We start from the raw sequence: 12,119 nt of genomic DNA, 5'->3' as shown, positions 1-12,119 counted from the left end.
TATAACCTACTCTTAAAACACTCCAATGACAGAGATTCCACAACCTCTCTAGGCAATTTATTCCAGTGCTTAACCACCCTGACAGGAAGTTTTTCTAATGTCCTAAACCACCCTTGCTGCAATTTAAGCCCATTGCTTCTTGTCCTATCCTCAGAGGTTAATGAGAACAATTTACCTCCCTCCTCCTTGTAACAACCTTGTATGTACTTGAAAACGGTTATCATGTCCTCTCTCAGTCTTCTCCGCCAGACTAAACAAACCCAATTCTTTCAATCTTCCCTCATAGGTCATGTTTTCTAGACCTTTCATCATTTTTGTTGCTCTCCTCTGGACTTTCCAATTTGTCCACATCTTTCCTGCAATGTGGTGCCCAGAACTGGACACAATACTCCAGCTGAGACCTAATCAGTGTGAAGTACAGTGGAAGAATTTCTTCTTGTGTCTTGCTTACAACACGCCTGCTAATACATCCCAGAATGATGTTCACTTTTTTTGCAACAGCGTTACACTGTTGACTCATATTTAGCTAGTGATCCATTATGACCCCCAGATCCCTTTCCGCAGGACTCCTTCCTAGGCCGTCATTTCCCGTTTTGTACACATGCAACTGATTGCTCCTTCCTAAGTGGACTACCTTGCATTTGTCCTTATTGAATTTCATCCTATTTACTTCAGATTATTTTGCCAGTCTGTGCAGATCATTTTGAATTTTAATCTTATCCCCCTAAACCGCTTGCAACCCCTCCCAGCATGGTGGTGTCTGCAGATGTTATCAGTGTGCTCGCTAATGCACCGGTGTGGTGCCAGCCCTCCGCACTCAGGCATCACCACTCATGGAGGACGTGCTCTCACTCCAGCACCCAGCCCATCGATCGCCCCAGGAGCAGCGCGATTGATTCTCACACAGGCAGGGCTGTTCGAGTGACTCGGGAGGTGAAGTGAAGGTCACTGAGCACCGGCACACTCAGCGGGGCTGGGGGGGCTGGGCAAGGGGGCCGCGGCTCAGGCTGGGCCTGCCAGCAGAGGTGCTGGGGATCCATCTCCGTTCAGCTGGCTGCTCTGGGACCACAGATTGAGCACCGACAGGCCAGGCCTGCCTCACGCCTGAGCTCCCACCCCAAGCAGCAGCCTGCTTCAGCTCCCTGCAATGAACAGTGCCGCAGTGCTGGGGCTCCCCTCTGCTCCACGTCTCTCCTGGGACGCCCCCAGTCCTGCACTAATGGATGCCACCCACCTGATCTGCCAGCCACCTTCTGCACTGGGGCTTTACCACTCGGAAAGACGCCGTTTGGGACTTTGCATGTAGGTGAGTGTACCATGCTACCATGTTGGTGTTCGCACCCCGGCGGGCTCCCATCAATAGACATGTCTGACGAGTGCTGGGGATGGATGGGTGGCATTTCCCCGCCATGCCAGGGCAGGACTCACCCATCTGGGCATGGCTAACCCAGCCCTACCAGCAGGACTGCACCAAAGGGCAGATTTCCCAGCCCAGCGAGACTCCTCAGACCATCAGTAAGTGCCCACCAGACTCCCCACTGTTTTCTCTCTAGGGGCGGAGGAAACATAACAAAAGCAGCCTAGAATTCTGGCTGCGCCTGGCCCCTGCCCAGCTCTGCTGTCTCCAAAGGCCTAGAGGGAAAGGGTCCGAATTGCACTCAGGGCACAAAGGCTGATGATTGTGTGCCCATGCCCTGTTCACAGTCCAGCCAGAAGCCTGTCAGGAGCCCCGATAACCCCGCCAGCCCTGGCTCTCCGCCCGCCCGCTGCATGCACGTGGCAAAGGCAGAGGCAGTCACTCCCCGGGGCGGTTGGGCTGGCCCTGCATGGAGCCTGCCTGACTTCCGCAGTGCCTGGGCGACCCTGAGGTGACGTGTGCGGGTTCCAGTACAGCAGAGCGTGGCTTTGCCCAGGCAGCCAGGCTGGGGCGGGTAGTCAGGTCCCTGGAGACGCTGCCGGGCTTGGGACTGTGCGTTCGACTCTCCCAGCAGCAGGGCAGACGTGCAGCGGCCTGGCTATGGCTGCAGGTCCCCTGGCTCCAGGCCACCCTGATCACACAGTGCCGATCTCTGCTCATCCCAGCCCAGGGCGATGGTGCTCTGAGCCAGGCTGTCTGCACGTACCTGGGGAGCTGGCTGAGCCGTGTGCCATACACCCGCCGCGGATGGGGCACACACCGGCGCTGGCCACACTGGGGCCTCGTCTGCCCTGCACAGAAGCGGGCCTCCCAGCCCAGCGCTTCGACCTGCCTCGGGCCTCTTGGTCCCCTCTCCCCCCCCAGGCCAAGCCACACCATCAAGGCGCTGTCCACAGCTGTGCTTAGAGCATTAGCCCGAGTCTATTGACCCAGGCTGGGAGGCATGCTCCAAAATGCTGTGACGACATAACCATAGAGCCCCCTCTCCCTCTGCAGCGCCCCGCCCTGATGGCAGGGTCCAGGCACTCTGCCCCAGACACCCCCATTGCCCAGCACCCCAGGGCAACACACTCGCTAGGGCAATGCCGAGGGGAGCTTGCCTCCCGGCCCGACCTGGAGCCATGCCGCTGCAGAGCACAGGGATTCGCCGCACGGCCCCAGTCGCGGGGAATGGCTGCAGGGCCAGGTGTTGGCAGAGGCCTCACCCAGAGAGCTGTCGCTCGAGCAGTGGCAGGGCGCTCGCCCAAAGCCCAGCTCCTGGGGCAGTTACATGTGCCTGGTTTCAGGGGCACAGCAACTCGTGCTCAGGGCTGGGGCATGTGGGACAACGTGCGCCGTGACCCGTCCTGAGCGTGGCTGCCAGGCAGCGACATGGCCTAGGGACCGGAGCGGCCAGAGCAATGCCCCACCTGCCCTCAGGGGGTGGGGACATGGGCCGCAGGCTGCTCTTGGGCACTCCAGCCCCCTACCCAGGGCAGGTGGAGGATCTGGGGCTCCCCAAAGAAGCCTGGGCACCCTGGGTGGCTCTTTCCACTCCTGATCTCCGGCCTGGCTAGTAACCCTGTCCCCAGCCCCGGTTGGGTGCTCCAGGAGGGCAGCAGGCAGCTGCAGCTGGGCCTAGGTGGCTGACTTTCCAGACACCATCACTGCATGCTGGCCTGCTAGACCAGGGTGATTTAACTCCTCGAGGGGATCTCACAGCGCTGAGCGGGGCTGGGCCACCCACAGAGCCACTGCAGTGGGTATCTGCCTAGCTTCAGTGCACGTTGCCTAGGCCCGCAGGGCTGCCCACCCGCTCGCAGTGACTGTGGAGGAGGGGCCCACCACACGCAGAGCCCACGGAGTACAGGCTCCCTGCACGCTGGCCACACAGGAGCCGAGGGCAGACACGCCAACGGGCGGGAACGACACGTGCTGAGGCACATGAAGCCCCCCCGCATGCTCTCCGATAGACCTTGCAGCTGTCAGGAGTTTGTTTTCAGCTGCTTTTTTGGCGCCTTTCATTGCAGCGCGATGCCCAGGCTGTGGAGGGCTCCTGGGGTGCTAACACCATGCCCCGTGGGCGCCGTGCAGAGGGTGACTCAGCGGCCATCAGCTCGCTGGAAAAGCTCTCTTTATTTACAGGAATAAGGCCACAGCACTGGGCAATCAGGCAAGTCAGGAAAACGTCTCACAACAGCCATTAAAGGAAATATTAAACGCTCCAAGGCTCGTGCCCCTGCAGAGCTGAGAGCATCGCCCAGGGCAGACCTGACCAAACTGTAACAGGCAATTGCCAAACAACCCCCAGCTTCGAGTGTGGTGAACCCAGCTGGGTGGGCAGAGCCGCCGGGCTCCCAGCTCCAACCTGGGCAGCAAATGCAGGCCTCTGCCAAATGTAAACCGACAGCAGCTGCAAGGCCTCCAAACCCAGGGGTTCCCCGTGGGACCCAGGAAAAGCCCACGCTGGCGAGTGCCCCAGACAGCGTCACAGAGCAGAGATCGGCCCTGAAGCCAACAGCAGGAATCCCGGCTTGGCCCCCACATGGCGCGCCAGCCTGTGAGTGGGGCAGCGGGCGAAGTCCTGCCAGGGACCAGGCACCCCAGAGAAAAGGAGGCAACGTTTGCTGGCCGTGGCCAGGCCGTGCTGCGTGGGGCTCCTCTCCTGCACGCAGCTGGTGTGGAGCTCGGCGAGGGCTCTGCACTGCCCCATCTGCCTGGCCCTTGGTGAATGCTCCCCCTCAGCACGTGGGGCAGGCTGGGGAATCCTTTCCCCTTGGGATCGCAGCCCACGTTGGGGGAAGTGGCAACGGCCTTCCATCAGGGATGCTGTTGCCAATGACCAGGAGCCAGGCGTGTCTGGCAGGCACCAGGGGTGGGCACAGTAGTAGCCGAGCGCTCGCCCCCAGGCCCACGGTGCCCTGAGAGTCTCTCTGGGCTTTGGGCATCCCAGACGTCATGCCCGCCTGGTACAGAACGTGCTCGGCTTTCTATGCCTGGACTTCTGTTGCCCCCGCATCCATCGGCTGCAGAGCAACCCTGGTTGTCTCCCCCTTCCTGGGAATGGCAGAGCCGCTTGGCATGGGACTGTGGGCAGCAGGGCAGGGGGCCTGGCACTCCCCCACCGCCCCCGCAGCAGGGCTGCTGGACTCCGACATGCAGGCACCTGGAAAGGAATCACCTTTTATGCACAGTGAGCAGCAGGGGCTGAGCAGGCTCAGAGTGTCACTCCGCCATCCACAGGCAGACCAGGCCTGGCATGGGGACCCCAGCCCTGGGCAGAGCAACCTCTCCCGAGGGGACACGGGGAATTTTCCTTCTTCACAAGGAGACCGTTTGTACCGTGTTCCCGAGTCAAGGCCCAGGGGGGCTCAGAGGAAAGAAACCCGCTGGCCTGTTTGGGAGTCAGGCGCTGATGACAAGGGGCACTCTGAGCCCCTGGTGAACGAGCTTGTTTCCTTGCGAGATGGGCACGACGGCAGGGCTTGCCACGCAGGGCCATGGCATCTCCAGCTGGCACAGGGCAGGGGCGTGCCCAGAGGCAAATCTGCAGGTTGAGGGTCTGTCCTACTGCCTGCACAGAGCACCCACGACACACCAAGGGCAGCGGGGCCAGGAGACAGCCTCACTTCCCCTCCCCAGGCACCCCACCCGCTCCGGGATGATGGCCAGGAGCCGAGAGAGGCCTACCCGGGAACAGAAGGCCGCAGTGCAGGACGCACCAGAGCGTCGAGGATCCGGGCCAAAATGTACCTGGCACTGTGCCTGGCCTTGGATCAAACCTTCTCCTCTACCCCATCCAGACCCCATGGATTCAGGCATCGCTACCCCATCACACACGTCTCCCAGTGCCCCTTGCCCTTCACTAGCCTATCCCCAGCTCCCACAGCACTGCCCAAAGCGGCCTTGCCTCACCCTCACCCCAAGGGGTGCCCATGTCAGCCAGTCACCTCCCCCAGTATCCTGGGACTCAGAGCCAGCTCCCTCTGGGAGCTAATCACTGCACGCAGTCCAGTGCAGTGCCCCAAGGACGGACAGGCTCTGTGGGGAGTGGCAGTCCGGCTGGGGGCAATGTGGGGGGGCTGGGCTGTGGAGCGCCAGGGCAGGGACGAGGCCACCAGAGGCTTTGCAAGTCCAGGTTATTTTGTGTGGAGCTGGCGTCCCTGAGCTGCACCCAGAGCCCCAGGGTGCATTTCTGCTTGAACCAGTCCCTCGGGAGCCATGGTAGAGTTCTTGTGCGCGCCCGCCCCCAGCCCACGCTGCACAGGGCAGGTTATTCCAAAATTCACTAAAATTTGCACCTGACTCCAGATCAGCTGGCTGGGCCAGTGTCCCAGCCCGGGGAGGCCTGGCCTGGCGGGCTCACTGGCTTGTTCCAGCGTGGCCACTCCTGAGGCCAGGCCGGCATGAGATGGGACAAGGCGCCAGTGACCACTAAGAGGAAGAGGCTAGCTTCTTTCCTGCCGCTGCCCTCGCTGTCAACCCCCAGCCCAGCGAGGCGAGGCTCCAGTGTGGCTGCCGGCGGCGGGGGGGGGAGGGGGGGGAGCAGGCTGCCCTGGAGCCGGCACCCGTCTCTCGCCGAGCGTCTCACCTGCTCACTGAAGCATGCAGGTGTGCGAGGCTGGACAGGTGGGGGAGGGGGGTGATGCTGGCAGGCCAGGTGCCAGCTCATGTCAAGGTCCCCATGTCTCTACTGGACACTGACAGATCCAGGGCTGGAATCACTGTAGCTCACATGGGGGTGAATACTGATCAAACAGGTCTGAGGATGATAAGGACATGTTCAGTGGTTGGCCTCTAGTGAATGCCTGGTAGTTGCAGCCTGCATTGATCTGTCTTCCACACTATTGGAGCGGGTGGAGGGTGAGCCTCGAGGAATTGCCATACCGGAGAGGCCACTAATTAGTGTGATGAGCTGCTCTTCTGCGGAAGTTATTGCACCCCCTCCTGAGGGAGGAGACCTGGCGATACCAGACAGGCTCTGGCGGGAGCCTACAACTGGAAACGCCTACATCCGGATTGAGAAACGAAGCGCTCCCTGTCCTGCTCTCCTCCCCGTGAAGATGAGGCATGCGAGTGGACTCCTCCATCAGCTGAGTTTGCAGCGGAGAGCACATGGCCGGAGGGGGATAAGCCCCCCAGACAAAAGGAACTAGGTATCTGTGCTGCTTGGACTTGGGGGGGAGAGGGAGGAAGGAGTTTCCTAGGCATAAGCAAGGGATCCCCAGTGCTTAGCCTGGGTTAGCCCTAAAGGACAATAGAACTTGCTGATTATAGACGCCTTTGTTACACTGTGAAAGCCAAGACTGTACCTCATTGGTGTGTCTCTATTCACTTGCTTTAACCTTGTAAATAACTCTCTAGTTTTCTTCTCCTAGGTAATAAATCTTCATACAGTTTATTAGAGGATTGGCCACAAGCGTTGTCCTTGGTGTGAAGTCTAACGTGCAATCGGCCTGGGGCAAGTGGGTATCTGACTATTGCTGTGATTCTTGGTCGGAAGGGTCACCTGTCAGGCGATACGTTCCCGTGGGTGGCAAGCCGGAGCGGAGTACCCTGGGGCTGGCGGGGCTCCGTGTTCAGGCTGTCAGAGTGCTGGGGTAGTTTGCACTTGGGGCAGTTGGTTGGTTCAAAGTTCAGGGGTTCGTGCCCAGGGTTTTTATCAGTCTGCCCTGAGGCTGGCACTCACACTTGGGAGCGCTATGGGGCAGAGGGCGTTTGGTAGCAGGAAGGGGCTGGGGCACTTATCCAAGGGGGTCGCCAGAGGGGGCTGTTTGGGGACTTTTTCCTGGGCTGGGTGGGGAACTCTCCTCCCTTTCCTAGCTGCTGGGAGAAGCGGGCTCCAGGACTCTCTCCCTTCTTCCCTGGGGAGTCTCCCAGCGGTTTTTTCTCGGTGCTCCCTATGAGCCTTGGTGGCTCCCAGCCCCTGCTCTTGGGGTGAGTGGAGGGTGCTCCTGTGTCTGGCCTGGCTGGCACCTCGCCTAGGCACTGTGTGCCCATTGGTGTGTGTCACAGGAGCTCTGCAGATGACAGGAATCTGTTCCAGCCCCAGCGTGGGCGCAAGGCCTGGAGCCCGGGCTCTGGGACCCTGCCAGGAGGAAGGGACCCAGAGCTCAGGCTGCAGCCCGCCCCTGAACATCTACACCACAATGAAACAGCCCCGCAGCCCGAGTCAGCTGGCAAGGGCCAGCCACAGGGTCTCAGTGTAGACGTGCCCTGAAGGGCCCAGGGACACTAAGGGCTCTGGCTGATCTCCTGGCCAAGTGCTGCCCAGGAGGGGGCGAGTCCAGGGCTACCCAGAGAGCGCAGTGCCCGAGCAGGCTAAGGCCACCCTCGGGCACCATGGTGCATGTGGCTGGCCCCAGGAGCGGCCCGGCGGGTGAGGCCTGGGCTCCCCTGGCTGGGGAGGATGCAGGGCTGCAATGCCAGGGCAGGCAGGCCCACCAGCGTCCCACTCACCCCATGCCAGGCAGCATGGGCACTAACACTTGCCGTTTGGCCCATGGCCAGGGGCAGGGCGGGTCCGGGTCCCGTTCAGTGCTGCCTTCCCCTCCGGCTTCTCAGCGGCAGGAGTCCCCTCGGGCCTCTGGGAGTACTTGGCCTCCATCTCCTCCAGCCAGCCAGTGCTCCACTCCCAGGTGGGCAGGGGAAGGGGCTCTGCTCCAGCCCACGCCGCGCCCTCCCACCGCTCGGGAGGGGGAAGGAGCCCATCCAGCGGGGAGGCGGGCAGCGAGAAGTCTGTGGGAAAGAGCAACCCCCGAGTTACGCTGAGAGGCTCAGGGAGGGGGTGGGCGCGAGTCGGTGACCCCAGGGACCCCCGGGCTGGCCCCACACCGCTCCCCACCATCACGAGGGGTGACCCTGGCACAGCAGAAGGGCTGAGCAGCACGGGACGAAGGGCCAGGCCATTCCCATGCCAGTGTTCAGCGGGTGGAGCAGAGATCGGAGCCCACTTCATGGGCTGCCAGGGCACGGGCTTCTCAGAGCAGGGATGGGCGGGACCCTGACGCCTGGCCACTGAATGGGGACAGGCCTGTTCAGGTCTGGCCTCAGCGCCGCGCTCGCTCACGTGGCTCCCCCCAGCCCAGGGCAGGTGGCCTCTCTCTGCTAGTGGTTTTTCCTTAAAAGTTGAGAAGTGGTGCGAGGAGCTGGCCTCATTTCCACGTCGCTGGCACCGCACGGAGCTGGTGTCCCATCCATGGCGCTGGCACCTCAGGCAGCCAGGCCTCTCCTCAGAGCCTGCCCCTTTGCAGCTTCCTGCAGGGCCCCTGGTCTACAGCAGCCTCCTGCCCCCCCCCGGTGTTGCGGACCCGCTCTGGCTCCCATCCAGCCTCGCCCTGGGGCCAGCTCTGGCTCTGCCCACGCAGGCACAGTGTAGGCCGAGTGGCAGCGGTGCTGGAGCAAGGCTGCAAGTGACGCACAGGGCTGGCGCTGCAGCGGGCGCTGGCGGCTGGAGGAGCGGCACCTTGGGCCAGCGAAGCTCTTTCAGTTGGACCAGGTGCAAGCAGCCCAGAGAGGAGCTAGCCCAGCTGGTTCCCACTGGGCTCCTGGAGGACGGCTGCCTGTGGACGAGGTGTGAGCTGTGTACACGTGGGCGCCATAGGGCATGGCTGAGCTCAGCGCATCAAACACCCTGCAGAGCCCTCCTGCCCTCGGTGAGGGGCACGTGGGCCCCCGAGAGCCCCCCCCCTCGGTGAGGGGCACCGGGGCACCCGAGAGCCCCTGCCCTCAGTGAGGGGCAGGTGGGCACTCGAGAGCCCCCCGCCCTCGGTGAGGGGCAGGTGGGTACCCAAGAACCCCCCACCCTCAGTGAGGGGCACGTGGGCACCCGAGACCCCCCCCCTCAGTGAGGGGTACATGGGCACTCGAGAGCTCCCTGCCCTCAATGAGGGGCATGTGGGCACTCGAGAGCCCCCCGCCCTCAGTGAGGGGCACGTGGGCACTCGAGAACCCCCTGCCCTCGGTGAGGGGCATGTGGACACCCGAGAGTCCCCCACCCTCGGTAAGGGGCATGTTGGTACCTGAGAGTCCCCCACCCCCAGTCGTCGGCAGGCAGGATCCAACCAGGGACCCCTGGAGCTTAATGCGTGAGCCTCTACTGCGTGAGCTAAAAGCTAGCTGGCTGGTGGCTAAGGGTGCGGAGCAGAGTCATTAATCTCTCGCTCTAAGCGGTCTCGGTGCCACTGGATGGGACAGAAGCCCACACCAGGTGTGTGGGTCACACTAGCAGTGGGTTACTACTTGAGCAGCTCTTCGGCTGGCCGGGCAGAGCCATGTCCTCTGGGAGCTGAGTCAATGCCGCTTGGGGCATCCCAACCAGAATTCCCAGCCCCTGAGAACCGACGTCCCCCAGGCGCCCACCAAAGCTGAGCAGACAGAAACCTGCCCGCACTGGTCACGCAGGGCAGGGCACTGGCTGTAATGCACCCCTAATCTGCTAGCCCGGGCGAACACCTCCCCGCCGGGCCCTGGATCCCAGGGACCACTGCCGAGCCCGCCCGCTGGAGAGGGAAGGCTGCACACTGCATACCGACCCCCAGGAGGCACGGGGCCCCCCGAGTGCAAGACCTCTGGATGCTCTCCCTGGGAGTGCACCTCCGCCCCGCACCTCCCCCTGGGGGCAGCCAGCTGCTGCCCATACTCTGGGCAGGTCCCTGCTTCTGCCACTGCAACACGAACTGCTCTTTCCACATCTGGAGGAGATGCTTTCCGCCTCATGGAGCGAGATCTGGGGGGAGGCTGTGTCTGAACAATCCCCCTGCCCTCCCCAGGGCAGTGCCCCTATTGTGGGGGCAAGCAGGGATCCCCAGGCTGCAGCTGCCAGCCACCGGGACACTCATTTACAGCATAGGGCCAGACAAGTGCAATGGCCAAGCAGGTGTCTGCCCTGCCAGTGGGCGCGCGAGTCCTGGACCAGCCCAGCCCAACCTGCCCTGGCCAGCCTGGGGGTGTAAAATCAGGCCCCAGTATCCTCTCTAAATTCAGCCTCCCCGCAAAGAGGAGCGGCTGTGCTGGGCGCCGGCACACACAGCTGCACTGCTGGATCCGTGTGCCCGAGGCCCCATAGTGCAGGCAGGGGCTGAGGAGGAGGAGGGGATGCCAGCACAGCCCCGCGCTGACTGGAAGAGTATGATCCCCTAGCCCTGTCAGCTCCAGGGTACGGATTTCATTCCAGACCTTGCTCTACTCTGCCGGCCGGCACAGAGGCTGGTGCTGGGGGGACGCCTTGGACGTGTTGCCCTCCCCACCCAGTGACTTTCCCAGGGGTTAGGTGCAGCGGTTCTTCAGAGCCCCCATTAATTAACATCTGCAGCCCCCTCTCCAGGGCAGGCCAAAGGTTTGATTGGCATTCTCGGTCCTAAGAGAAACAGAAAATTAACCTGCCCCTGCCCCCCTCCAGCTGCACCCAAGGCTTGGCGCAGAGAGCAGGGCCTAGTGCAAGCGCTTTGAGGCCTCTCCCCGGGGCTCTGGGCACGGGCACGGGCGGGATCCATGTACCTGGGCAGGCCTGCTCAGCCTCGCTCTGGCTCAGCCCGAAGCAGAAGCTGTCGACGGCCACGGCCAGGGCCCGCGCGAAGTTGGCGTCCACGAGGAAGGAGCCGTCGGAGGAGCTGACCAGGCTGCAGCGGGTGCTGGTGAAGTTCTCCTCGGAGACCGAGCCCCAGCCGTTGAGCAGGGAGCCGCCCAGCGAGCCCTCGGCCTCGCTGCGGCTGGACGAGGGCGTCCGGCAGTACCGGCGCAAGAAGGGCATGGACTGGCAGCCGCCCCCCTCCGCGGCAGGGTCGTCGTCCTCTTCGGGGGCAGGCCCCACCCCCAGCTCGGAACGCAGTGGGCCGCAGATGTACCCGTAGGTGTGCGGGGGGGAGAAGGCCCAGGGGGCGGAGGAGGTGCTCTCCTGCCGGTGCCTTTGGAGCGAGAACGTGGAGCTGGCATTGACGTGGGCAGTTGTCTTAGACGGGAACTCGCAGCCCCAGGGCAGAGAAGGTAGGGCCTGGGCTCCGATTCCTGCCGCGGCAAAGCCTCGCTCCTGGGGGGTTCACGGCCATGCCTGCACTTCCCAGTGACACCCGGTCCAGGGTCCCACCCATGCTCCCCGGGGCCCATTCAGAGGCCAGGTTCCAGCCCGAGCTTATTGACATGTTCTCAGCCGTCCAACCTGCAGGGTGTGACCCCAGCTCGTGGAGTGTAGCCACGACTGAAATGGGGGGACACCTGCACTAGAGCTGATGGGCTGTGAAGCCTGCTGTAGCTCGATGCAATGGGGCTGTGTGCGGGGCGGGGTCTGACGGGGCGGGGTTCGAGTCCTGGCTGACGTCCCCTTAGAGCCGTATGGCTGCATGTACCAGCTGGTAGGTTTTGTTTTTCAATCACAGACACTGTTTAAATCCGGCCGGGCTGGTTTTCTAGCAGATCTGCGCTAGGAATTGTCTGGGGCAGGGCTCTGGCCTGTGCTGTGCAAGGGGGCCAGGCGAGATGACCACAGTGGTCCCTTCTGGCCCTGGCGTCTATGACATAAACCCATTAAAACACCCTGTTGAGCCTTACAGCACTAAGGCTGCCCTGACCCCTCCCAGCTGGAGCACGCAGGCTCATCCTTGCACTGCAGGCAAACCCCTCCCCCTGCCCGTGGATCAGCGGGGGATTTGGCACCCTTGGCCAGGGGTTACATCCCCATTTGCTGTGCAGAGCAGGAATCCCAAGGCTAGCTCCACACCGGGGGCCT

The 12,119-nt window shown here is 62.6% G+C and overlaps 1 protein-coding gene across 3 annotated transcripts in view; it reads right to left on the bottom strand.

The window, feature by feature from the left end:
* Window positions 1–2,582: 2,582 nt before the first annotated feature.
* The window catches only part of ROBO4 (roundabout guidance receptor 4), a 91,109-nt gene continuing 81,572 nt past the window's right edge, over window positions 2,583–12,119 (bottom strand). For all 3 annotated transcript variants that reach the window (XM_074936505.1, XM_074936507.1, XM_074936506.1), the window contains exons 17-19: window positions 10,895–11,301; window positions 7,889–8,134; window positions 2,583–4,562 (exon numbers count right to left, since the gene is read on the bottom strand). In XM_074936505.1, coding sequence (XP_074792606.1) covers window positions 4,387–4,562; window positions 7,889–8,134; window positions 10,895–11,301 — 829 coding nt within the window. In that variant the 3' untranslated portion in view covers window positions 2,583–4,386. The remainder of the gene's footprint in view (window positions 4,563–7,888; window positions 8,135–10,894; window positions 11,302–12,119) is intronic.

This window comes from Natator depressus, chromosome 22 (assembly GCF_965152275.1).
Source record: "Natator depressus isolate rNatDep1 chromosome 22, rNatDep2.hap1, whole genome shotgun sequence".
NCBI lineage: Eukaryota > Metazoa > Chordata > Testudines > Cheloniidae > Natator > Natator depressus.
Note: the sequence above shows the minus strand (reverse complement) of the source record. Positions and strands in the feature narration are given on the sequence as shown.